Source organism: Vulpes lagopus, chromosome 5 (genome assembly GCF_018345385.1).
Source record: "Vulpes lagopus strain Blue_001 chromosome 5, ASM1834538v1, whole genome shotgun sequence".
Taxonomy (NCBI): Eukaryota; Metazoa; Chordata; class Mammalia; order Carnivora; family Canidae; genus Vulpes; species Vulpes lagopus.
In genome coordinates this window covers 63,727,095-63,754,666 of record NC_054828.1, presented here as the reverse complement: position 1 = coordinate 63,754,666, position 27,572 = coordinate 63,727,095, and the positions used below count along the sequence as shown (strand labels likewise).

The following is a 27,572-nucleotide window of genomic DNA, read 5'->3' as shown; positions in this document are numbered from 1 at the left end:
CGGCAAGGGCTTCAAAGGATTCGGGAGGGCTCCGGAGTCCTGACCTCCCCTCCCAGAAGCCGCTGCTGGCCTTCCTCAATCAGACCACACTCCCCCACTCACCTCTCCCAAGTTCCCTCTTCCATTGCATAAATAGCTTCTGGATATTCCAAGAAGCCTCCCACTAAACTAATGGTTCTGAGGCTCCCCAGGCCTGGGAACCAGGAGGAGAGTGTCTGCAGGCCCCAGGAGGGGAGAGATGTGCCACGCGTGAAGGGGAGCAGGGTCAGGGCTCCCTGTGGCTCCTTCCCAGGTTCCCAGCTTCCAAGAGGGGAGAGAAAGGCCACAGGAATCTTTGAGATCCCTGCATTTTTGAAAGCAATAGAATTTGAGCGGCGGAGAGGTGGGGCCAGGGTGGATCCGTTGCGCCCCTGGAAGCCCTCCTGTAAGCGCCTTTGCCTGCGTCTTTCTTGAGCACTTACTATGTGTTCACTACTTTTCTAGGCACCGCAGATACAGTGATCAAAGCCCCTCACCACGTCTTTGGGGGGTGGGAGGGGCAGAGGGCGAGGGGCGCTCGGCGAGGACCCCAACGCGGGGCTCGATCCCATGACCCCACGATCGTGACCCGAAGCCGCAAGCAAGAGTCAGATGCTTACCTGCCTGAGCCCCCCAGGCGCCCCCCGCCCCTCACAGCTTCTACACGAGCAGGTGAGACCCACACCCCAATGTCAGAAGGGGACAGGCGCCCTGAAGAAGAGTCGGAGTCAGCAGAATGACAAGAGGGTCCTTTCGGAAGACACGTCGGGGAGGCCTGCCGGAAGGGGAGGGGAGGGAAGGCGCTGCTTGAACAAGGGCTCAACAAGGGGGGTGGCCTCCACAGGTCCCTCTGTGCCTCCCATTCCCTGCTCCGGAGGTGGTGCGAGGCGGGGCTGCAGCGCCCCCTCCGCCGCCCCAGCAGTCCTGGGCAAGACCGAGCAGCGCCGCTCCTGCGGCCGCGGGCCCTGCAGGCGGGATCCTCCGCGGCCGACCGCCGGCTCTTCCCCTTCGTCCGCGTCTGGGCCCTTGTCGTCTCTGCCAGCAGCTCATGCCCGAACTTTCAGGTGCGGGGGAAGCCCCTGGACACACAGACTCGAGCCCACCGTGGCCTTCAGGCTGTGCGGCTCTGAGCCCGGGCATCAGCCTTCAGGGGACGCTGGGCAGTTCCAGCACAAGCGTGTGTGTGTGTGTGTGGGGGGGGGGGCTGCCTTGGGGCACCGCCCCGGGCAAGGTCTCGGCCGGCCTGTGGCCGTCCCGCAACACGAGGCTCGGCACCTGGTATAACGTCTCGGCGAACAACCAAGGGAAGCACCTGCCTGGCTGGGCGCCGCCCAGAGCCCGCACTTCGCGTCCCTCCTGGGCCTGGCGGAACTGCTGGCAGTGAAGGCAGGTCTCCGGGGCGCGCCGGGGGAGGGAAGGGCCGGTGAGAGCGCGGGGGCGGGGGGGGGCTCGGGCCTGCCCTCGGGTCGGAGGCCGCGCCAACATGGCGCCCGCGCAGGCGGCTCGTCCCCTCAGCCGAGCAGTCGCCACAGTGCAGGGCGCGGGTATGCAGGAGCAGCGGACTCTCTCCTTTCCGTTCCCTGCCCTCTCTGGAGCCGCCAACCAAAGCCCCGGCCCCCTCGGCGACGGGAGGGAGCGGAGGAGCCGCGGCGACGGCGACGGCGACGCGTCCTCAGAGCCCCGCCGCCCAGGGCCCCCCCCGCCGCCCAGGGCCCCCCCCGCCGCCCAGGGCCCCCCCCCGCCGCCCAGAGCCCCCCCCGCCGCCCAGAGTCCCCCCGCCCAGGGCCCCCCCCCGCCGCCCAGGGCCCCCCCCGCCGCCCAGAGAGTCCCCCCGCCCAGAGCCCCCCCCGCCGCCCAGGGCCCCCGCCGCCCAGGGCCCCCCCCCCGCCCAGGGCCCCCGCCGCCCAGGGCCCCCCCCCGCCGCCCAGAGTCCCCCCGCCCAGGGCCCCCCCCCGCCGCCCAGAGCCCCCCCCCCCCGCCCAGGGCCCCCCCCCCCCGCCGCCCAGGGCCCCCCCCCGCCGCCCAGAGCCCCGCCGCCGGAGCTCGCGACAAGCAGGCCTCTAACCCAGGACCGCCGCGCCTCGCCTCTGCCCCCACCGGGGAGCCTCGGGTGGAGCTGAGGAGAGCCCGTGGGCGCCTCAGCTGACGCGGCTTCTTGAAGCGACTCTCCAAAAAGACCCCATCAATTCTTCCGTCTGCGGGGCCTTGGCCGCTTCTCCGGGGCGCCCTGGACAGCTCCCGCGGCTTTACCAACTCGGCAGCTTCTCTCAGCCTTCGCCTTCCCTTCCAAGTCCTCAGCGCAGGCCCATGGGCTCCCGCTGCTCAGGAGCTGCTCAGGCCTGGCCTTCGGGGGCACAAGAGCCCCGCGTCTGTTCTCAGAAGCCCTCACTTCAGGTTCTGCTTCTCCCCAGCTTTGAGACTTGAGATAAACCGTCTATCTTCTTTTTTTTTTTTTTTTTTTTGAGCATCTATTCTTTATTTTTTTAAATTTTTTTAATTTATTTATTTTAAATTAATTTTTATTGGTGTTCAATTTACCAACATACAGAAAAACACCCAGTGCTCATCCCGTCAAGGGTCCACCTCAGTGCCCGTCACCCATTCCCCTCCAACACCCGCCCTCCTCCCCTTCCACCACCCCTAGTTCGTTTCCCAGAGTTAGGAGTCTTTATGTTCTGTCTCCCTTCCTGATATTTCCCAACATTTCTTTTCCCTTCCTTTATATTCCCTTTCACTATTATTCATATTCCCCAAATGAATGAGAACATACACTGTTTGTCCCTCTCCGATTGACTTATTTCACTCAGCATAATACCCTCCAGTTCCATCCACGTTGAAGCAAATGGTGGGTATTTGTCGTTTCTAATTGCTGAGGAATATTCCATTGTATACATAAACCACATCTTCTTTATCCATCATCTTTCGATGGACACCGAGGCTCCTTCCACAGTTTGGCTATTGTGGCCATTGCTGATAGAAACATCGGGGTGCAGGTGTCCCGACGTTTCATTGCATCTGAATCTTTGGGGTAAATCCCCAACAGTGCAATTGCTGGGTCGTAGGGCAGGTCTATTTTTAACTCTTTGAGGAACCTCCACACAGTTTTCCAGAGTGGCTGCACCAGTTCACATTCCCACCAACAGTGTAAGAGGGTTCCCTTTTCTCCGCATCCTCTCCAACATTTGTTGTTTCCTGACTTGTTAATTTTCCCCATTCTCACTGGTGTGAGGTGGTATCTCATTTTGGATAAACCTAACCAAAGAGGTAAAAGATCTATACCCTAAAAACTATAGAACACTTCTGAAAGAAATTAAGGAAGACACAAAGAGATGGAAAAATATTCCATGCTCATGGATTGGCAGAATTAATATTGTAAAAATGTCAGTGTTACCCAGGGCAATTTATACGTTTAATGCAATCCCTATCAAAACACCATGGACTTTCTTCAGAGAGTTAGAACAAATTATTTTAAGATTTGTGTGGAATCAGAAAAGACCCCGAATAGCCAGGGGAATTTTAAAAAAGAAAACCTTAGCTGGGGGCATCACAATGCCAGATTTCAGGTTGTACTACAAAGCTGTGGTCATCAAGACAGTATGGTACTGGCACAAAAACAGACACATAGATCAATGGAACAGAATAGAGAACCCAGAAGTGGACCCTGAAATGTACGGTCATCTAATATTCGATAAAGGAGGAAAGACTATCCATTGGAAGAAACACAGTCTCTTCAATAAATGGTGCTGGGAAAATTGGACATCCACATGCAGAAGAATGAAACTGGACCACTCTCTTTCACCATACACAAAGATAAACTCAAAATGGATGAGAGATCTAAATGTGAGACAAGAGTCCATCAAAATCCTAGAGGAGAACACAGGCAACACCCTTTTTGAACTTGGCCACAGTAACTTCTTGCAAGATACATCCACAAAGGCAAAAGAAACAAAAGCAAAAATGAACTATTGGGACTTCATCAAGATAAGAAGCTTTTGCACAGCAAAGGATACAGTCAACAAAACTAAAAGACAACCTACAGAATGGGAGAAGATATTTGCAAATGACGTATCAGATAAAGGGCTAGTTTCCAAAATCTATAAAGAACTTATTAAACTCAACACCAAAAAACAAACAATCCAATCATGAAATGGGCAAAAGACATGAAGAGAAATCTCACAGAGGAAGACATGGACATGGCCAACAAGCACATGAGAAAATGCTCTGCATCACTTGCCATCAGGGAAATACAAATCAAAACCGTCTATCTTCTTTTGCTCTCCATTTTCTCATCGCTAAAACCATTGTTTAAAAATTGGAAAAAAAAAAAAAAAAGGGCAGCCCGGGTGGCGCAGCGGTTTAGCGCGGCCTGCAGCCCAGGCCGTGATCCTGGAGACCCGGATCGAGTCCCACATCGGGCTCCCTACAGGGAGCCTGCTTCTCCCTCTGCCTGTGTCTCTGCCTCTGTCTCTGTGTGTCTCGTGAAGGAATAAATCTTTATAAAAAGTGGAAAAAATGTGATAGCACCCGCTCTACCTCTGTCACAAAGCTGTTATAAAGATCAAATGGGATAACGTGGAAGGAAACTACAAATCTAACGTAGCACGTGTTATTCTTTGTGGCACTGACCTCAGTGCAGTACACCTGAAAGAAAGACAGCTGGTGGAAGGAGAGGAGTAAGGGGGCTCGGGGGCCTTGCGGTTCCATTACAATCGCATTTAAAACAACAGTGGTTGGGACTCTCAATAGTGTCCTTGGCAGAAAAGCCAGAGAGTTCTCAAGACGAAGGATGATAACAGGTGGTACAAAATAAGGAGAATACGAAGTCTTATCCTCTCTACCTCACGGAGCCAAACCAACAGCTCAACCTATAGAACACTGAATATGGCGCTTACCCCACAACAGAAAGAAAACTCCAGCATATTTCCTCGTGGTCCTGTAAACCAAGCAGATTATTTCCATGCTGGCATTCTGGCAGGCCCCCAAGACAGCGTCCAGATTCTCTGTGGCGATTCTGAAACACACGCTGAATTTGGTGGCAAAAGACTTGGGTCTGAGACCCGCTTCCACTCCTTAGAGTGTAGGCAAAACCACTTTGGTCATTCACATTATTCAGAGTCTACAGACTACTTGCTGGGAATGTGCAAAGAAGTAGTGATTCATCACATGGAGTGTCTAAAAGAAGGAGCTGGATCATATGCCTTACACATGGTGGGAACGGCAGGGGCCAAAGCCTGGGGAGCTGACGGGGGCTGGTGTGCTTGGGTGGCTTTATATGGTTTGGTTTGGCTACAGTACTGGATTTTCACTGGGGAATGGTGAGCGATGAGGCACGGCCTTTCATATCTTCAGTGTCTCCCTAACGAAATGAAAGGTTAGGATTTGGTGGCCACTGGGGATGCTTATGGCACCACTGTTCTCGGACCCTCCCATCACAGGATGAGTTAGGGCTGCATGTGATTGGCCACATGATCTCAGGGCATCTGACTGTGAACACATCAAGGGACATTTAAGTATTAAAAATATGCTGGGGGATCCCTGGGTGGCACAGAGGTTTAGCGCCTGCCTTTGGCCCAGGGCGCGATCCTGGAGACCCGGAATCGAATCCCACGTCGGGCTCCCTGCATGGAGCCTGCTTCTCCCTCTGCCTATGTCTCTGCTTCTCTCTCTCTCTGTGTGTGACTATAATAAATAAATAAAAATTAAAAAAAATATGCTGGCTACGCATGCTCCCCCAAAGGAGCCGGCTGTTTGGGCTGTGGGTATAATTTTATATTTGAAATATACCACAGGTATTCTTGTGGGTTTGCTTTCTCTTTTGGCTTCTGATAAAGTAAACACTTGACTTTGGAGGGTGGATACAACTTAATAGCTAAAATGTTTCTACACCAGCTAAAATATTAGATAGGGAGCCTGAAGCTGCACCCGGTGCCAGGCCAGTAGAGTGTACCGCTTCCATTTTCTCCTCTTGAGGCCAATACTTTGCAGCTCAGTGAGGCAATAGTCCATCGGAAGGAATTTCCTTTACGTGCTGGGCTACTCCCATGATTGACTCCTTCTTTTGGGCTTCCACTGGCTTGGGCACCACTGGATCAAGGGCTCATTGAATGAACCAGTGAATCAATGGGTTTGAATCTAGCTTCTCAATGCTTTGAGGAATACGTCTGTATTCATTAACATGCCCACTTATAAAGTCAGAGGAAACCCCAGCTTGTGAGTGAAAGACTGTGGGTGCAGCGTAGGTGGACTGGGTCATGTCGAATCCAGGGAGGAGGCACAGAGTGACCACACGTCCCCATGTGCACGAGATAGTCTTGGATTGTGCTGCTTTCCCAGCATAAATATTGTGTCCATACTGACTCTTAAAAACGTCCTGGCTGAGAGGATAACTTGTGTCATCACCTGATGAATATATAATGAAATGACCACTATTCCTTGTGTAGTTGCTGCTTCTGGCCATCGGGACTTAACATAACCACGTAACCCGAGCGTGTTACTACTTCACAGGACCTTTTTATCACAATGGCAAGATCTCAAGTGAGCAAGAGAGCAAGTTACTATGCATCTTGCCTTAGGAGAGAAGACCCAACCGTGCCTGGTAAGCTGTGGGGCCCCTGCCGGGCGGCAAAGTCACTCCCACAGCTTGCAGTGACTCTGAAGCAAGGAGCCCAGGTCTCAGCAGACTGGTGCTCAAGTGGAGAATGAGGTGTGTGGTGGCCCTCACCTACCAGTCTGGCACTAGCCACGTGCACGGTGAGAATGAATCGTGCAGTCTGGGACTAGAACATGGATGGATAACAAACCCTTGTTAGGATGAAGAATTGAAGTTCCTGAAGCACAGCGAGGAATGGCTTGTGGCAGTATTATTCCAAGAGTGGTCTTAGATTTATGGGGATTTTTTGGGCAGCCCCGGTGGCGCAGCGGTTTAGTGCCGTCTGCAGCTCAGGGTGTGATCCTGGAGGCCTGGGATCGAGTCCCACATCAGGCTCCTTGCATGGAGCCTGCTTCTCCCTCTGCCTGTGTCTCTGCCTCTCTCTCTCTCTCTCTCTCTCTCTCTCTCTCTCTGTGTGTGTGTCTCATGAATAAATAAATAAAATCTTAAAATTTATGGGGATTTTTTGAGATTCTATTTTTAAGTAATCTCTACACCCAACATAGGGCTCAAACTTAAAACCCCAAGATTAGGAGTCACGAGCTCTACTGACTGAGCCAGTCAGGTGCCTCTCAAAGACTGGTCTTTGGATTCTCTGCTACAGAATTGTCTAAAATTGTGAAAACTCCTAGGACCTGCACTAGACCTAGTGCTTTAGATTTTCAGGAAGTGGATTCCAGGGATTTGCATTTTTTAAAAATGTTATCTTATTTTATTCAAATACCAGTCTCATCACACATGGTCCAAGAACTCTCAAGTAATAAACCAAATATAAACAGACGTTAAAGACTGGTCTTCAGGGGTGCCTGGGTGGCTCAGTTGATTAAGTGTCCAATGCTTGATTCTGGCTCAGGTCACCATCTCAGGGTTGTGAGATTGAGCCCCATGTTGCGCTCTGCGCTAATCTTAAGATTCTCTCTCCCTCTACCTTTGCCCCTACTCCTCACTCTCCTTCCCTTTCTTACAAAAAAGATTGGTCTTCAAATATTATAGCTGATGATGTCATGCTTGCCTATCATCTGCTGAATGGTTTAGCGGCCACTGAGGTGTGGACATCATTTTATGTCAGTGAGGTCACAAGCATTCATTTTCTTTATATATAATAAAGTCTGTTTTTATTTTTAATTTTTAAGATAAACTCTATGGCCAACATAGAGCTCGCACTCATGACCCTGAGGATCCAGAGTTTCATGCTCTACCAACTGAGCCAGCCAGGTGCCCCGGGATTTGCATTTTCAAACAAACTTCTCAAGCTATTCTTCTGTGTGTAATACAATAAATTAATGTAAAAAAAGGTACTGCATGTTTAACTGAAATGTTCAAGTGAAATTCTTATTTTTCAGAAGGGGATCAGAGGGAAATTATTCCAATGAGAAGAAATATTTGACACAATATAGAGGTTGGCTCCTTTGTGTAACCATATATTTTATGAGTTGCCAGGCGAAATTTTTTTGGTGTCAAGTAAATGTCAAATTCTGGCTTTATTCAAATAGCTGGTTACCTCCCAAGTCACTTCCCAGTGGAAACAAGCCAAGAAAATGTCACGCATATGCATACAAGTGATTTTTACAGCTAGCCCAGAGAGTTAGAGATGCATATGGAGGATAAGCTAAGTCACGAAATCTTTCCTAGATGTGGGGTCAGATGGCACCACGGTCACATAAAAGCAGCTTCTCCACACTATTAATGTGATTCCCCGTTTCCCCCCTCCCCCATTTTCAAAGTGGTGGTGACGGTAGTGGTGAAAGGGGAGCATACAGCCTCCAAGAATACGTCACCCCAACAGAAAAGAAAGATGCACGAGATGTTGGTTGAAGGGCACAGACTTCCAGTTATAAGACTAGGGATCTAAAGTGCAGCATGGTTATATATAATCTGCAGATGCTATAAAATACATATAAAATATACACACATCTATATATAATACTGTATTAGATACTTAGAAGGTGCCCAGAGGGTAAAAGCTTAAGTGTTCTCACCACAAAACAGAAGCAGTAATTGTATGGTATGATACAGCGAGGGTGGTAGTCATTTTGCAATATACACAGGGTATCAGATCAACACACTGTATACCTCAAATGTATATACGATGTTACGTGTCAACTGTATTTCAATAAAACTAGAAAAAGAAAACTGCCAAATACAACTGTTCTAGAGTATCAAGTATCCTTGGACAGAACTCATCACTTTTCTTTTGTAGGGGTATCCAGAGTTTGTGAGGCCTGAAATGTACACAATTCCAGCAGCTGTCTTTACAAAAAAAGAATACAGAAATAATTATGAATATGCACACAGACACCAATGAGAGAATCTCAAGCAGACTCCCTGTTGAGCGTGGAGCCCAACTCAGGGCTTGGTGCCTCCACCCCCGAGACCACGTCCTGAGCTGATATCAAGGGTCAGATGCTTAACCAACTGAGCCACCCGGGGTCTCTGAAGTTAGGTCCTAAAAGGCCTTAGAGCTTCCGCTTGGCACTCTTGAACCACTGGCTCTTGAGATGTTTTTTCTCCGAATCCAGCTGCCAGGCTATGAAAAGCCAAAACCTCATGGAGAGGCTACGTGTAGCTGCCTCAGCTGATCTCTTAGCTGATGGCTGATGTCACAACTGCCAGCTCTGAGGGTGAGCCATTCTGGACTACCTGCCCATCTAGTCTTCAGATGACTCCAGCCCCAGTTGATATCCAAGTGTGTCATGAGAGACTCCCAGAGACAACCACCCAGCTGAGCCCAGCCCACTCATGGAACCAGGAAAGGTGACATCTCGAAACAGATAATACACTGTTCTGTCAAGACTCTAAGCTCCAAGGTGGTTTGTTTCACAGTACAGAGAGGCACAAGGCACTGGGATATGTCACGTCCAGGCACCTCACGCCCCGTGGATGGGGAGATGGGATGGGACCCTGACCCCCCTGGAGTCTTCTCCTTGGCTTCTCTCTGTTCACGGGCCATGCTGGTTCCCTCTGCTCCTGTCCTCCAGCGGGTAAATATCAGGAAGACCACTTCTTGTGGGGTGGACAGAACAGAGCCCACGGCTCTCCTGGGCATACATTTAATTTGGGTGGAGCAGAAGAATAAGAAGGCCCCCTTGGTCTTAAATCCAAACTCTAATCTCTAGCCTCACTTGGTGCTAGCTCTTATGCTGTTTTCATCCCAGGCACCTGTGGTCTATGTTTTTAATTCTTTCAGAAAATTCCGAGGGAAAAAGGTGCACAGTTAGTTTTCTTCTTCAGATCCCAACGAGCAACACCCTTCCCTTTTCCCAGGCTAGAAAGTGGTGTAGTTTTAATTTTTAGAAAGTTTCACTGCACTTTATCCCCTGAATCTAGTCTGCCTTTGGTTCTTGTTACATTTTTTGAAGCGTCTCTCAGATGGGCCTTGTTTTTGTTTTCCCAGTCGCTGCCATAGTTTCAGTTCTACAACCGCCTCCCCGCCTGCTTCTCCCCACCCCTCTGCCTGCCATGTATGTGCTTTCCAGGCTTCCACCCCAACATTTATCATGCTACCCCCCTTGCTAAAGACCTTACCTACTGCCTTGGGTCCAGTTCAAGGCCCTCCACAGTAATTAGCTTTATGACAGCTAATAGCCCTTCAAGCTCATCTTCCAAACTCAGTGACCCCATAAGGCAAATTCTACTTCATAGCAGACTCACTCCTGCTTCCTTCTTTTTTCTTGTCCTACTTATCTTGTCCTCCTACTTCACATGGTATCGTTCTCCCTCCTTTCTCGGAATTCCCCTGGCCTCTTAGGAAGCAGGAATTATGGGGTTTATGGCTGATTATTCCTCTGCTAGTCGCACATTCCAACTTGCCCAAAAATTCTAATTCTTTTGAGGACACGTTCCCTAGTTTTTGGCTCAGTAAACGTGATTGGACTCATGATTTCTATGTAAAGAGCCAATGAAATCTTGTGGTCTTGATGGAATTGGAAGAGGCGCTAGGAGCAAATATCTATTACGCCAGGTTCTGGCTAAGTACTTGATATATGTAATTTAATTTGTTCTATTAAGTTCCCGAGTGTAACAACCCTATTGTCCTCTTTCTATTGAGGGGGAAGCTGAGATTTAGGGAAAGTAACTTTCTCAAGGTCACCCTGCTAGTAAGTGAAGATGGAGCTTGAAGTCAAGACACTGATCTGAGTTTCTAAGTACTATATCAAACCACCTCCTAAGGTATTTTTGAGGGGTCTAGGGAAGTTAAAAAAAAATCTTTTTTTAAATAAGATTTTCCTTCTCTACCATCCAGAGATATTTACTGCTTCCATTTTATTAAATTTCCTTCACAGTGTATTTGTATACACGTGCATTACCTTTCTACTAACTTATGATCGTGCTCTTTGTATACACAATCATATTGTTCCACTTAATATAATATAGCTTTTTTCCCATGTTGTTATGCATTGATTTTTTTTTAATGAATTGTTCAGACTGCAGAAAGTATGCAATACAATAAAACATGCCCTTTCCCAAAATGGGACTTTGGCTTGGGGTAGGAAAAGCTACCAAGAATAAGGAGACTTTAAATGTTAAGATGTCAACTATGAGATCTTAAATAATGTTCATGTTTTCAGGGGACACAATGAGGAGGCCCAAATAAAAGAGTCATTCTCTCTTCATATGGCAATGACTACTGGAGGCCCCAAGTGTAAAGCCTTCCAGAAGCTGATGGGGAAGGAAGACTAGCATTTCCTGACCACTTCTGACCACGTACCAGACCTTGTGCCAGACAGTTCCCAGATGTGTTCTCACTTGCTTTTCCTAGCACCTTGTGAACAGAGGCCTTTTTGCCTCACCTGAGGGAAGGGAAAGGCAGGCTAACGTAGTGCAGGTCACAGGGGCATTGAGATACTAGAGTCTAAGGTCTTCCTTCTCTTAGAGAAAGCGGTTTCAGATCAAAGAAAAAAGAGATGAAGAAAGGCAAGAATGAGCTAAATGAGTCAGCTGAAGTGACCAAAAAAAAAAAAAAAAATGCTAATAGGAATCTTGAACATCAAGGAAAGGAACAATGAATCTGGGAGAACATGGGGGCTCTTTGTGGCCCAGTCTGGCAGGGGCAGGAGGGGCTGCAGAGTCGAGGGAGGGGCTGGCTTTGCAAGAAAGAAGAAGACCCCATTCTCCCAAGGGTCCGAAAGGGGGCTAAAGGTGGTCTTGGAGTATGGGCTGGAAAGCCAGGAACATTAAGAGGAGTCCTAGCTCGGGGGCGGGGTGGGGGGCAGGGGGCGGTTACGGGTTGGAAAGGGGTGCAGAGCAGAGAACATCTGGAGGGTTAGGCTGCAGACCTGTGCCAAGAAATGTGCTGCATTGGGGCGGGGAGAAGAAATGCTGGAAGAGAAGAGGGGGAGAGTCTGGGCTCCAGGGCCTGAGTTCCCCGATCCTTTCCTTCTCTACTTGAACTCCTACAGGACAGCAGAAGAAGGGGGGAGGTTGATGAGCTTCACCGAGCAAGAAGGTGGGAGACCCGGCTGAGGCTCTTGCTCTTATGTGGGGAGAGGCCGCATCTTACCCTGTGACACAGGGAAAACATGGTGCTGTGGACCAGATGAGAGTCCAAACGCCTCCACATTCGACGGGCAGGCCAACGCTTGGTTGGCGGGGGCCTCTTGTGGAATTCAGTTCTTGGCCAGAAATCCCTGCCTTAGACCTTGGAAGATAGGAAGGAGGCTCAGCAAACCTGGCGGCTGCTCTTTGGGTTTGGCAAACTCGAGATTTTTCCAGCGCCTTGTGTTCAGCGAAACCGAAAATGTGTTTGGCTAGAAACCCTTCTCTAATTTTTAAACCCCTGAGCACTTTTTACGTAAATTTGATACACATGTTTTTGTCTTATTTTTATTTAGCTCATCAAATCGAATTAGGAGCTATAATGATGAAGGGAACAATGCTGATTTCCAAGAAGATTTTGGAGCCTTTTTTTTCTTAGAACTAAGTCGCATTTTCTCCCTGACTGTTAAAATTACCAGACTGAGCTGGATTTGAAATTTAGAACCCAAATGTGAAATAAAGATCCATGCTTGGCAAAGATGAAGCAGAGCAGGGGAATGTTCTTAGGAAGTCACAGTTGGAAAGCCAGGGTAGGCGTGGGGTGGGAGGTGAGGGGATGCAGGCAGGAAAGGATGGTTTAGATAAACGCACCTGGCTTCCTGAGCTCCCCCCAAGAAGCCCGCCAGCCATGTCTCTGGTGTCTGCCTTTATCACCACCGCCCAAGGAAGAGGAGTCTTTACTCTGAGGTTGGGGACGAGGGGGTCCCCCTGTGCCAGTCTTTCTTCCGTAGCCCTCCATGGTGGCCAACTCCAGCTTCTCCTCTTCTCTTCAACCTCCCTCCCCCTTTCCTGGTTCTGGCTAAGCCCTCTCCATCTGGAAGCATTTAAAATGTACAACAATTTTAATCTCGTGCAAAGGAATCTTGGGATCTACGCTACATACCCATTAAGCTAAATTATACGTGCACAATCTTATTTTGCACAACTCTGTCTGGCCGAGGTTGGCACACACCGAAGCCTATTACTGTCTTTCCCAATTACTTTTTCTACTAAGCCATCATTTTTCTTTTACAACTGTAGTCTGAGGTTAGCAGTATTTCCCTGAGAAATGTGAGCCACTGAGGTCCCAGGACAAAGATCCTCTTCAGAGCCACTGTGAACCTATATTCAGAGGGTCCCTTAGACACCGTCTAGAGAAATTTCTTTGAACTCAGCTTTTCTCCCTGACAGACGCGGATCAAGTTAGACAGGCCCGGGTAGGAGTACCATCTTGTTATTTCATAACTGTACAATCCTGGGGGGAGTTATTTCACTTCTTTACATCTCAGTTTCCTAATCTGCAAAATGGGTATAATGGGCATATGTACCTCCTAGAGTTGTGAGGAGGAGAAACTGAGTATAAAGGACACAGTAAGTTGTCTGGCCCAGACTAAGCAGTTGATAAATATCACTTGTTATTATAAAAACTACACTTTATTGTGCTCGCTTCGGCAGCACATATACTAAAAAAAGCCACACTTTATTGAACTCTACAACTTTTCTAAGAGTGCTTACATTTTACCAGAGGTGGCCAGTTCCCTTTTAAACACCCTGCCCAGGGCAGCCCGGGTGGCTCAGTGGTTTAGCACCACCTTCAGTCCAGGTTGTGATCCTGGAGACCTGGGATCAAGTCCCATGTCTGGCTTCCTGCATGGAGCCTGCTTCTCTCTCTCTCTGCCTGTGTCTCTGCCTCTCTCTTTCTCTGTGTCTCCATGAATAAATAAAATCTTAAAAAAACAAAAAACAAATAAACACCCTGTCCAATCCCTCACCAATGCTGCACTAACCAACCCAATTCCCTGCAAACCAGCATCACTCTAGAGAGGTGACGTAAGGCTTCTGATCATCCCACTGGGCTCTCTCATCTGTTCCTAGGGAATCTCCCATGCACGCCCAAGGAGAGCCTCTTCTTTGGAGCCATGCTAATAGAGCGATCAGAAGATCTATAATCAAATTGTATAGAAATCATTCTCCTTCAAACCAAACCACACTTATTCTCGCTTTATATAGAAAAAAATAGGTGTATGCGGAAGGGGACGAGAAGGAAGTTTTCACTCTGCTTTAAGAAGCAAAGTGTTTAATTAGTGCTGAGCCCCCCGCTCCCACCCTCCCTAAGGACATGAGTCATACTTCATCTGTCCCTTTTGCAAGTAGAAAGACTATGGCACCATTTAATGTCTGATAAATGCCTCTCTCTCAAGGGGGAAAATACAGAGTCCATGGGTCTAGGACTTATTGCTTTCCTCTGGCTAAGAGTAGTTTCAGCACTAATTCGTGGATCCCCTGAATAGAGGGATCAGGGCTCCACAAGCTTTTGGGGCACCTGGGACACCGTATGTAGTCCTGGCCCCCATCACGCAGAACTGCTGTGAGGGCTCAAAGAGAGACATCCACAGCCACCTGACGAATGGTAATTATTATTTCCACCCAGCTGATCTCATTTGAAATTCTGGGTAATATCAGAAAACGTGTGTGTCCTCCAGGCCTTATATTTACTAGAGTTTTCTGCCTCCGTGATTTCCCAACCTCTCGTGGCCCACGTATTTATTTTTTTTAAAGATTTACTTATTTATTTATGATAGAGAGAGGCAGAGACACAGGCAGAGGGAGAAGCAGGCTCCATGCCGGGAGCCTGACACGGGACTCCATCCTGGGACTCCAGGATCACGCCCTGGGCCAAAGGCAGGCGCTAAACTGCTGAGCCACTCTGGGATCCTGGCCACGTGTATTTTAATGCCTGCTTCAGCAATAAAGACCCTAAAGAACCGCCTGCCCTGCTCACCGGCCTGCCGATGGGGTGGGCCTAGGCGGCTGTGTGGGCCCCTCAATGGCTCTGGAGTAGACAAGCTGAAGGGGCAGTTTATGGGCTGGGAAGTCACTTGTGGCCTAGTATAAAGAGCGAGCTGGAGCAATGAGCTTCCTCTCCAGTAACCCGGAATCGGGGGAGTGAGACTGGGCTGATGGGTAGCAGACACGTATGGAACATGTCTGGGCACAACACCTTCATGAACGGAACAGACCCCCACTGCTGAGGCTCTCTGGGGGGCCTTGATGCCACAGCACCTGGCTGTTCAGGGGGCCTCCTGCACACACCACGAATACCTCTTCTAAGATGATTACGGCAAACACCTCCTCCTTTGAGTTAGCCTGAATGGGCCAGGGTTCCCTCCAACAAAAAGAGCCTTTGATAAAACAGCATCTACCCTTGGGAAGGGCCTGCCCATGGAGTTCTATTTAAATGCTGTGGGCATTTCCAGGGCAAGACATTGCTTTAAAAGGTAATTACACAGAATGCAAACACCATGGGTTCCTGACTCACCGTCCCTGGCTCCCCTCTGGAGTCAAACTGGGGAAAGGTCAAGCTCTCTCCCTCAACCCCTGTGGCATGCAGCCAGCGGAGGTCATGTGACACAGTTCTGGCCAGTGAGACGCAAGTGAGTAGCTGCTGGGCCGGACGGGCTGCCCGCCTCCTCCTTCCCACCTCTGCTGGAAATGCGATGCCTAGCGCACCTGCCACCACCTTGCAGCCACGAAGGAAAAGTCAGCGACACAGAGGCCCAGCCCTGGCACACTGGGGGGATCACCAACACTAGCTGCCACCCACGCCCAGACTCCTCATTAACATCAAAGAAAATATACCCATAACCCACCATGACTTAGATTCCTCTATGACTTAGAAGCAAAACGTTTACTAAAGATATGCCCTGGGGCAGCCCCGGTGGCCCAGTGGTTTAGCGCCGCCTGCAGCCCAGGGTGTGATCCTGGAGACCCAGGATCGAGTCCCATGTCAGGCTCCCTGCATGTGTCTCTGCCTCTGCCTGTGTCTCTGCCCCTCCCCCCCGCCTCTGTGTCTCTCATGAATAAATAAAATATTAAAAATAAATAAATAAAAAATAAAGATACGCCCTGAAGTAGAACTGGACATTGTTTCCCATATCATCAGAAAAGTGTGTTGTTGGTTTTTTTTTTTTCTGACAATCAGTTGTAGGGGAGGAAAAACATTTTTTTCAACCAAAAAACAGGATTTGTCTTTCCAGTTAACTTCTCTCAACACCAGCTGAAGGCTATGAGTTATACAGGCGATTGGGGTGCGAGAGGAGATAAGGCATCTACACCAACAACCGCACGATGAGACAGAAAGTGGGATGGATTTTACAGACCTGAGGATCTGTGGAGAGACAGAGGCTACTTCTGGTGGGGAAGGGAAGTCTCCACAGGAGAAGTGTGTGAGATTAACCCTAGAGGGGAAAAGACTGATAATCTGGATGTTTGGGGCTGGGGAGGAGAGGCATTGTGGTCAGGAGCTATGGGAAACTCAAGGTCAGGCGCAGGAAGGCCACAGCAAGTTCTTCCTGGCCTGCTCAGGGGGAACAGGGGCCAAACTTTTGGTCTAGAAAGTCCGACCAAATTCTAACAAGCCTTAAATGCCAACTGAAGGAGTCTGGGCGTTGTTCTCATAGCCACGGGCTGTGGTTTCTGAGCCAACAGGAGTCAGTACCTGTTCGGGAACACCTGCCCGATGACACGATGTGGGATGGATGTGGGACGGACTGGGCGGCGGGGGGATGCGCCAGGGGCCTCTGCATCTATCTGGGGAGGGAGTGGGGACAGTAGGAACCAGGAGAGTCAAAGTGAGAATGAACACAGTGGGAGAAAGAAACCCCGTAGATGTACATGTGACCCAAGTTGGCTACTGCCGGGTTATGGGGCGCGAGTCACGGGAGGAACAATGCAGAAAATATATCATTGCACAAAACAGAAACAAAAACCTCACGTGGTACCTCTGGAGCTGAAGACAGGAATGGTTTTATGTAGATGTTGGAGTCGTGCACCTTCAGGTCATGGTCCCCAAGTCCCCTGGTCACTCCAATAGTTGCCATCACCCGGGCCTAGGAGCATAAGCAGAGGGCCATCAGAAACACTCACACATACAGAGGAAGCCTTCCCGTCACAACGTGGCTGCCACAGGCTGAGGAAGCGTTTATTTTCCAATTCCTTCTGTGCCTCTCCGTGCCCCTTGCTACTAACTCACGTGGGCAGCCTCTTCTAAGGAAGGGCTCACTGAGATCACTTATGTACTTAAGGGAGTGGGTTTTCTACCAGTTACCCTAAGTTCAACGGCTTGCTGCTGTCTCTTCTCCGCTTTCTTTTGTAGAGACCGGAAGGAAGGGTAACCAGGAAACCAAATCCAACACATGTATCATGTCTACAGCTACTGCAATCGGTTCAAATCAAATCCAACACACCCATCACCCATCCGTCTGTCTGTCTGTGATCCACCCACCCCACATCAGCTCGTCCCTGAGAGGCTCTAGTAAAAGATGTAAAAAAGGGAGGGGCACCTCCCACCCTCCCAGAGCTCACGGAGTATATACTTCATGGTCACAGAAAAGATACCCTTTGCAGCTCTGCTGCAGCCCGGCCTGCTAACATCCCCACAACTTCCCTCTGGGGGGAAAGGAACAAAATGTCACTTTGTTATAACAACACAGAGACCTCACCGCCTGTGCTTTCTCTAAACAGTTTAGTTTTCCTGATGCTTTAAGGAAATCAAGGAAATTGTACTATTATACTGATGCCTAACCAATCAGCCTAACTATCTCCTAAATATCCACTGCCATCTGACTCACCCAAACATTCCTTGAGAGCCTACCGTGCGCAGAAACATGCTGTGGGGGGCAAACACCCCAGGACTTGTCCCTGATATAAAGGAACTTGTGAGGGGAGAAAAGGGGTGCGCGTCTCACCGATGATATGTAACATGTGGCCAAGTGCTGAAAGGCACAACAGCCATGGGCTAGAGGAGATCAGAGGAGGTAAAAACTCTGCTGAGAAAGTTTCCTGGAGGTGGTGCCACCATACGTTTGTGCAAAAGTATGGGTGGCACTGAGACAGGTAAGCTCAGAGGGATGGCGTGGAAGTCCTTCTGGGTGGAATGGAGACCAATGGCCCACCCCCCCGGATCGTCAGCAAGGTATCCAGGGTAGTGTCACCGTGCCAAGACCCAGGCCTGAAGCCTCACTCAATTCTTTGGGTCATAAGAGTAACTTACAAATGCTAAAAAACATGACAACCCAAACTGTTATCCTGTTTTCCCAAAAAAGGCTATGGATTTTGGACCTCGTTTGGATCGTTATGGAGCAGAAGATGGGCAGGTGTGCAGAAATGAAACCATTGAAAGATTTTTTTTTTTTAAAGGCAAGTGTCAAAGGGGGTGAGAGGCAGGCAGGTGACATGAAGCCTGGCGACCCCTGATCAGGCGGGCCGCAGCTGGGGGCTGTGCTGGGGAGCGGCGGCGGCTCCTACGAGCGAGCAAGTGTTCAACTCTAGACGCAAAAACTCTGATTCCCCTGCGGCCCTTCTGCTCTCCCCACTGCAGTGGCAGCTTCTCTGGCTGGAAAAGCACAGGTGGGCGTTCTAGTCCAAAGAAATCTGATGTTTCTGCTAGTTACTGAACTTGTTTACAAAGTATGTAGGTGTTACCCACACAAATCCTGAAGAGCATTGGCAGGAATAGAATGAGAAGTTACGGCTGTGGAAGTCTTAGGAAACTTCTGGGTAGGTGTGTGCAGACAGGAGAGAGAACACCCCTGGGACGGATCGAGACAGAACCGACCATGTGGCGGCTGTAAATATTTCTCGAGAAATCCCGGATCCCCCGACGGGGGATCTTGTGCTGCTGTACCATGGAGCAAGCCTGGAACAGCCTGGAGCCACGGTGGCTTTTAACTAGGCCCTCAGGTCCGGTGACACAAGTCGCCAGCTGCCCGTCACGGACCCGTCAAGCTATAGTCATCTGAAATGCTGGAGGAACGTGATGTGCCTGTGACACAGACATGGGCTGCACTGGGCAAGGCCTGGCGCCCTTCAGGCCTACTCCGATCATCCTCTAAGGGCCATCAGTCCCTCTCCCTCGGGCACGGGGGAAGCACACTGGACACCACCGAGAAGTCCGAGTAATACTTCTACATTCACTGGGGACCCGTGTAGGCCAGGTACTGGAGGGCAGGTGCTAGGGGTACAAAGATCACAGGAGGTGGCTCTGGGCTTACTGGGACTCACTGGGTGGTCCTGAGATCTCGGCCCCACAGGGGCTAGAGCGGCAGGCCCAGGTCGCTGGGCTGAGGGTGCGCGTTGCCGCATCATCCCCCACACCGACGGTTGGGGCACCCGTCCCTTCCTGGCGGGATGGGGAGGTTTCCACGGGCAAAGGTCGTTTGAAAAATGATCCCTACGGGAATCGGAAGCTCAGGTTTCATTCCCTTTCATTCCCTACGCCCCCCCCCCCCCCACCGCGGAACCGCCCCTTGCGCGGCAATCACAGCTACTGAGCCCAAACCGCGGCCCATGTGCCCGCTCATGCGTGCGTGCAGGTCACCTCGCAGCCTCAGAGCCTTGGCCACTGGCTGACGCTAATAGCAGCCTCGTGGCTTGTCGTGGCCAATACGGGGGCGTGATGCCCGGGCCTGCGGTCACGCTCAGCTCTGGACTCCGGGACGTGGCATGTCATTTGCACAAATCCCACCTGCAACCCCGGGGCTCAGCAATCGCTGCCCCGCCCGGCCCCCCACCAACCCCACAGCCCCTCAGTCAAGGCAGGAGGAACGAAGGCGATATTCATTCTTCCAGCTGTCTCGGTCCCGGGGAAGGGGGGGGGCCATGCCTACCTTCTTGCCTTCTCCGTATATGAGGGGAAACTTCAAGTCATCATCCTCGATGGTTTTGTATGCCCTGTAGGGGGATAGACAACATTTTAAAAAAACAAAAAGAAAAAGGTTTGCCCTCACTTAGCGCCCCGCTGCCCTGACACTGGCGGCTGGGTGCTCCACGGTCCCAGATGCTCCATCACGCAGTGCGCTGCCACCCTCTCTGTTCCCCGAGGTGCTCTTCCTTCGGAATCGCGTGGGTGTACGCAAAAACGACAAGCCAGGAACTGTCAACCCTGTGCATGCTCGCAGAGGGACAGAATAAGGCGGTCTGATCATAAGGAGCAGGTAGGGGGACAGTGGGGTGTTGTCCTGCGCACCAGGAAGTGCCCCGGCCGCACTGACAAGGGTCTTGCCATTGATCCAAGGCCAAGACGGATGAGGCGTGAAAGGGCTCCGTGAGCCAGGCCTGCCCTTCGGGGGTTGTTTATCCCCAAGCAGCCTCGTGCTGCGATGGCTGGAGAAGGAGCACTTGGAGCCTGTTTGACCTCGCTGTGATATTCAAGGTTGGCAGAAAGTTCTTTGTTTCACAACAGCTATTCAGTGGTCCTTCGACATACATGGGAGGAAAAGCCGGTTTATGCTTTGGTGGCTGATCCTGGACGTGGCTGCCCAGGTGCCACTACCCACAGCAGAGGCTGGCCCGGCTAAGCCCGGGATAACCCCAGGGAGGAAATGAAGTCCACGTCCAGCAGTTCTGCTCGTGAGAAGTTAAAAAGCAAGCAGCAAAGGAACAAGGCACTTGATGGCTAAGTGTACCACCCCTGGGCAAGCAGCTCCACGTTGTCTGGTCTCAGTTTCCCCATCTGTAAAATGAGGAGAGCCACATAGGATGTAAAGCACTTGGCACGGAGCCTGGCACTTAGGAAGCGCTCACATAGTCATGCCGATCACTAATGCTCCATAGATACCCAAACCTTGGCACAGAGCTCCCCTCTCTGCAGGATGGGGCCAGAACCACCTCCAAGGAGTATCAGGGGCACCAAGTAGAACCTGGGGTAGCTTCTACTAGGTGGGGTGCTCGAAACGAGGTGCTTCTCTAAAATAACGTCCACTGAGCACATAGAGAAAACTAATTTGTGTAACGAGCTTCCAATCCCGGCGATACACGGAGGCACCTTGGAAGTGAACCTGCCATCAAGTTGACGGAAGCTCTTGGTATACGAAAGAACGCGCCCCGGTTCAAAGAGAGTTCAACCCGAAAGCTAACGCAGGGCCAGCTTTAGTTTCTGGGAAATTATTTAGGTCAACGGTTCCCTCCCGAGGGGATTGGTGAAGATTTGGCACAGGATGTGCCGGGGCCCGTGTTCGGCCTCGGGCGGCCGGGTGAACCTGCCTGGGCCTCAGGATCCTCATTTGTCAGAGAGGAGACCCGAGGTGTACCCGCGCGGCCTGGTGAACATGCCCAGCTCAGGGGTCTGTGGCTCGGGCCCGGCACGCGCCGAGAGCTTGCCCAGCGGCTGGCACCGCCCTTACGTGCGCCCCGAGGTGCTCCAGGAATCCCAGTCGCAGAAAAAGAACTGTCCTGGGGCAGCCTGGGTGGCCCAGCGGTTTAGCGCCTGCCTTGGGCCCAGGGCCTGATCCTGTGGACCGGGGATCGAGGCCCCCGTCGGGCTCCCTGGATGGAGCCTGCTTCTCCCTCTGCCTGGGTCTCTGCCTCTCTGTGTAACAATCAAAATCAATCGGGCAACTAGCTTAGCCCTCAAGGTGACCTACTATGGGGCTCAGTGGATGGGGGGACATGGCCCAAGAGCAGTGGGCAGGAGCAGGGCTTAGGGACGGCCAGACTCCGAGAAGCGGGGACAGGAGACGCGGCCGGAGGGGGACTGGGCTCTGAAGACCCCACAGGAGTCAGGGATTAAACGGGAGGCTGCAGGCAGAAACTGCAGCATCGGTGACTGAAGTTACTCGGGGCTCGGCAGGGACGGGCTTGAGAGGGCAGCCCGCGAGCTCCCCGCAGGTCCCCGGAGGCTCGGGGCACAGACCCCCGGCCCCGCCAAGCCGCTCACCACAGCTCTCAGAGATGCCCGCTCACCTTGGCCTGGTCACCTACGTGCCCAGTGCAGGCTCTCGTACTTTAGTTGCTAGTTTTTCATCTTTGAAAACAACAAAAATAGGAAAACTAACAACGGCGACTTTGGAAAAAGACTTATTCTGCTCCTGCCGTCACTGGCCTTCAGTCAGGGAAGTGGCCTCCCGTGGGCGGCGCTGGCAAGCAGCAAGGTGGACAGCCCTGAGCAAGCGCGAGCCCCGGCCTCGGCCCCTGTGTGTCCGGGCCCAGGCATCACGGAGAGGCCGGGGGCTTCCTGCCATGCGTGGGGTCCGGTGTCACGGAGACAGAATGAGGCCCTCAAGACTTTGAACTGGTAGCTTGACTCAAGTTCGGATAAATTCCCTCAAAGCACTATGGCATAGCGGGAGGGGAGGTGGGTGGGGTGTGGGGTGATGGGTGACAGGCACTGGGGGGCACTTGGCGGGATGAGCACTGGGTGTTAAGCTATATGTTGGCAAATCAAACTCTAATAAAAATTTTTTTTAAAAAACCACAAAAACGGGGATCCCTGGGTGGCTCAGCGGTTTAGCACCTGCCTTGGGCCCAGGGTGTGATCCTGGAGTTCCGGGATCGAGTCACACGTCGGGCTCCCTGCATGGAGCCTGCTTTTCCCTCCTCCTGTGTCTCTGCCTCTCTCTCTCTCTCTCTATGAATAATAAATAAATCTTAAAAAAGAAAGTATGTTTAAAAAAATCCCACAAAGCACCACCGCAGTGCTGACTTACGGGCCGCACGTGGGGCGGGCTGCTGAGTCGGAAAGTGACGCTCGGGTGGCCCACCTGACCGGAGGAGACTGAGGCTCAGAGAGGGCAAGTCACTCTCCTGGGATCACACACACCTGAGCGGCCTGAAGCGACACACCGAAGCAACGGGATGTCAGGGCTTGGCTCTGGTGCTTCTTGCTCTGGTTGGAAAATCTGAGATGAGACGTGTCTGCCTGCCTGTCGGGGAGAAAAGCAGGCACCGGAGGAAGAACAGGTGTCTTTGGCAAAGGACAGAAGGGAATCTTCTGGGGTGGGTGTGGGGAGCAAAAGAACAAAAGGGGACGGCATGGGGAGCAGGGAGGCACTGGTGGGCATCCTTGGGCCTGCGGGTGCAGGAGTCTGCAGAGCGCGACAGGGTCCCGCCCCAGGACGGCGGGCCTCTCACGCATGGGTTTGCAGCTCGGGGGGCCTCCCGTTTTTCTTTTCTTTTCTTTTAAGATTTATTTATTTATTCACGAGAGACACAGAGAGAGAGGCAGAGGCAGAAGCAGGCTCCACGCAGGGAGCCCGACATGGGACTCGATCCCGGGACCCCGGGTCACAGCCGGAGCCCCCCAGCGCCCTGCCTCCCCTGCTCCTACCCACTTGCAGGCCTGCCTGCTGTTGATCCTGCATCACAGCCCGTGTCAGGCTGTGGGCCTCACCGCCCTCCTCAGCCGCGGGGCTGCAAGGGAAGGACGGCAGTTCGAAGCCTGAGCCCCGGGTGGGGGGGGGGCACTGGGGAGCATGACTATAGACAATACAGAGGCCTTCCTACCAGGTCCCATGAGCTCACAAACCCTGACTGAATTGAAAAACTCCAAAAACTCAATTCCTCCCTAGTCTTCATGACACTGTGACCAGAGAGCATATTCAGAGAATTACTTGTAACAAGAAAGTGAAACTGAAAGGCTTACGAAAGATTTTTCAGAATTACTCTAATTTGGGGTCAATCCTTAATGAATATTTATGAGGCCAACTGATAGAAGGATGGGGGGGGGTAAAAAAAAATCGAGGCTTAAAGAGAGCTGGATTCAAGGGCTTTCCCCAAGCAGAGGCCAGTTTCATTAAGCAGAGAAGTTTCCATCAAACAGGTTTTTGGAAAGTAAGGGTTTTCCACCACGACACTGATTTTGCGAAGCCGAGGAGCCGAGGCTCGGCTGGTTCCCGGGGCTGCACGGCAGTGCGGGCGCCCTACCTGGGCCGACACCCGTCACGCGGGTCCCCGGCGGCTGCCCCGGGTGGACGGCGCTGGCAGTCACCGTCCTGGGTGCCTGGGGACACCATCTGCTTCTACCGGGAAACAGCCCCGGGAATCCTGACACCCCGGCAGCCGCTGGCGTGTTCCAAGCCCCCCAACTCCCAAGGCTGAGGGGCGTCCCTTGCCCTTCCTGGAGGCTTGCTGCCCCCAGGGCCACCCTGCCCCCTGGCTCAACTCCCCACCAGCACGGTGCTCTCCCAACCCCCCTGATGGCCGTGGCCTGGGTTCACAGCCGGCTTCCCCCTCTTCTCCCCAACGTTATCCTCAGTAATTTCATTTGTGTGGGGGATGCTTCTGGAATCCGGGCCTGATAACTCCCAACCTACTTCCTGATGACCGTCCTGTGGCTCCCCAGGCCCCTGGTCACGCGGGCTCTGCTGCAAGGACAGCCTCTCCTTGGAGCTCCCCCCAACCCCCTGGGCCCTCTGGCCACTGTCCCCATGGGTCCTGCAGCCCTAAGTCATCCAGGCTGCACAGATGCCCCAGGCAGCCTCCGCTTGGGACAGCTCTTCCCAATACGCTTCTTGCTGGCAGCCCAGACCTCCTCCCCCGCTTGACCCTCTAAGGGGACAGAAACCACAGGAGTTGAGTGTTTGGTCGGCTGACGTCCAGCAGATGCCATCGGGTCCCGCGCCTTGGCATCTACCTAGGTGACAGTGGACGGTGCTGGGACCAGGGGGACAGCAGGAAAGGTGCTGGAACCTGCTCAGTTTTGTCCTTTATCTGTATTCTCAGAGCAACCAGAGTAATCGTTTTAAAATGTCAGGGAGCGTCATTACCTTGCTCTAACCCCCCATCGGTTTCCCCAGCCTCCTCTAAATAAAAGCCAAGCACTGAAAGCACTTTAACATCGGGGGCCTCCCCGACATTTCCTACTCCCCTTCACTGCTCCCTGCCTGCCCTAATTCGGGAAGCACCTTCCTTCCTTCCTTCCTTCCTTCCTTCCTTCCTTCCTTCCTTCCTTCCTCTCCTCTGTTGTTCCCCTGCACCCCCGGCCCACATAGGTCCTGGGGGGCCAGGGATTTTCATCCTGCCACCTGTGGCATCCCGGGTATGAAGGAGGTGCCAAGGTGCAACGGGGCCAGCAAGCATCTGAGGGTGCGGGCAAACCGAGGAAGGCCTCCTGGGCAGGGGCTCTATCCCTCCTTGTGGTTTCTTGTCCTACGCAGATTTACAAAACCAAGACTGGGTGACGGGCACTGAGGGGAGCACTTGATGGGATGAGCACTGGGTATTATGCTATATGTTGGCAAATTGAACTCTAATAAAAAATAAATTAAAAAACAAACAAACAAAAAAACCAAAAAACAAAAGCAAAGGGCTTTCTGATTTCCCCCGACTGCTTTCTGGATCTCCTGCTGCCGCTGCTCATCCACCTCACCCAGGGCAGGTGCGCCCCCCGCCTGGCTGGCTGCGTGTGGCCCTCGCGGCTGCTAGACACCTGCTGGGGACACCGGCGCTCCCGAGGCCCCAGCCAGCCCCGCCGATGTCCCTCCGAGGGCTCCTCTGGGACAACACCTTTTGTCTCGGTGTCAGTTTTGTCATTGTTCCCAGACAAAGGTTTGCTTGTGTTTGTGGGCTGGCTGAGCAGCGGCCTGCTAGCCCATCTCCCACCACCATGTCTCTCTTAATTCACAATCCTCACCCTTCACCTTAAGATTCCCCATTGGCTTTCCATAGAAAATAGACCCCAACAATAAGGCCCTGTGAGATCTGATCTTTGCACGCTGCTCTGACATCTTTTATCCTTCCACTTTTTTTAAAAAAAGAATTTTTAAAAGAGATTTAAAAAAAAATTATTGATTTGAGAGAGAGTGAGCATGAGAAAGCACAAGCAGAGGGGATGAGTAGAGGGGGAAGCCAACACCCCCCTGAGCAGGGAACCCGATGTGGGACTTGATCCCAGGACGCTGGGATCGTGAGCCAAGCTGAAGGCAGGTGCTGAACTGATGGAGCCACGCAGGCGCCCTCCACTAGGCTCCCCGAAGCTAGTAGCTTCCTTGCCATCTCTTTACGCGGCCTCGGTGGGCTCTCTGCCTGGGGCCGCCCTCCCCTGGGCCTCCCCCCTGGCTCCTGGGCCCGCTCAGCCTTCTCGGACTGCTCCTGGCCACCGCGCTTCAGCTCTCCCTGGGCTTGCACAGCATAGTCTGAAACTACCTATTTATATGAATTGTGTTTACTTGTTTCTCATCCCCCGACCCCCGGCCCCAGCACATTAGTCCAACAAAGGCAGGGACTTTCCCCTTATTCGTGGCCAAATCCTCCTGTCTACGACTGTGCAGGCACATCGTGGACGTGAAGCAGATACTAGCTAAAGACATAACAAAGTCTTGGCTTCCCCATTCATTTTGCCTTAATTGGTAAGCTTTTTTTATGGCTGAGACTCAGGGCCAAGTCCTGTCGGTGATACCCTGAACTTGTGTTTAATTCTTTACTTTAGAATTTTAGGTCCACCTTTACTACCGATATATAGTAGTACAGAGTCACAAAGCTATAAAAAATGGCATTTATGATCCTCTTGCCTATTACTTTCTCCTGACAATTCCTAAGTTCCACCTCCGGAACGGCAGGTGTTGTGCTGTTACGTGTTTCTCCAGGGTATATAGTGTTACCTCGACACATGTCTTCCATATTAACTTGCTAAGGCAAGTCTCCTACTGAGAAAGTCCTTCTGTGTCTTTGCCAGATTGCTCCATTCCCAAGCTAGAGCCCCCACTTGGACGTCTTAACCCACAAGGCCAGGAACCCCAAAGTTCACACTTTGGCATCATCCACCTAGATCACTTCCCATGATCTTCTTTCTCTTCCAAATCAAGACCTTTCATTAGACTGAGGGACAGAAATACCACTCATTTCCCTAAGTCTTGATTCCCTTAGTGACACTTTAAAGTCATTTAAGAAGAATGTGCCCCCTCTGGGACGGCCTAATCCCCACAGTCCGCTCGTAGGAGCCCAGTGACACACACCAGTGGGTCACATTCTTCCACTCGCTAACCTCTCCCCATGGCCTGGGATGCCTGTCCCTCCCCCGGGGGGCTCTCTTCCTAGATCCTCCCTTCCCTCTACTGGGATATATGAAAGAACACCAGGCCTGGGGTCAGAGGTTTTGAAGTCCCAGCTCAGTCCTCGAGTGAACTAGCTGTGTGACCTTGGTAAAGTCCCTCAACCTCGCTGAATGTGCTTCTTCAGCTGGATTCTGCAGGAAAGGCTGCAAAGATTAATGCAAATAGGGCTGAGAAGTCCTTTATGAAGGATAAGGGGCTTTTTATCTCAACTGTGGCTGTGAAGGCCTTGGCAGTCTCGGTCTTTCTTCACTATGACGCAGAGCAATAGCTGGTGAGCACACCCCCGCAGGAAAACCGCTTCTTGCTGAGCACCCAGGCCACCCCAATTCATGCTTTTCCTACTGCTACGGAGGATATCAAAGCACAAAAGCCAGCGCCTGTGCACCTGTATTCAGAGAAGTCCATTGTTCTGCTCTAAGGTAAAGGATCAGAGACTCAGAAACCTCAGAGCCTGTAATCGACAGGGGATGCTTTGAGGTTGGCCTCAAACAGGCACAAAGGGAGCATTTCTCCCCCAGAGCGACAAGCCGAAATGCCCCTTCTGGAGCAAAGTAAAAGGCACA

General features: G+C 51.7%; 1 protein-coding gene and 1 long non-coding RNA gene across 4 annotated transcripts in view; one reads left to right on the top strand and one right to left on the bottom strand.

Moving 5' to 3' along the window:
* The window catches only part of PPM1H (protein phosphatase, Mg2+/Mn2+ dependent 1H), a 253,998-nt gene that overhangs the window by 23,256 nt on the left and 203,170 nt on the right, over nt 1-27,572 (bottom strand). For all 3 annotated transcript variants that reach the window (XM_041754313.1, XM_041754314.1, XM_041754316.1), the window contains 2 exons: nt 19,849-19,912; nt 16,963-17,070 (listed from right to left, as the gene is read on the bottom strand). In XM_041754313.1, coding sequence (XP_041610247.1) covers nt 16,963-17,070; nt 19,849-19,912 — 172 coding nt within the window. The remainder of the gene's footprint in view (nt 1-16,962; nt 17,071-19,848; nt 19,913-27,572) is intronic.
* LOC121490558 lies at nt 677-7,952 on the top strand. The gene is made up of 3 exons (XR_005987711.1): nt 677-1,082; nt 6,523-6,613; nt 7,801-7,952. It is a non-coding gene; the product is annotated as an uncharacterized LOC121490558 (long non-coding RNA).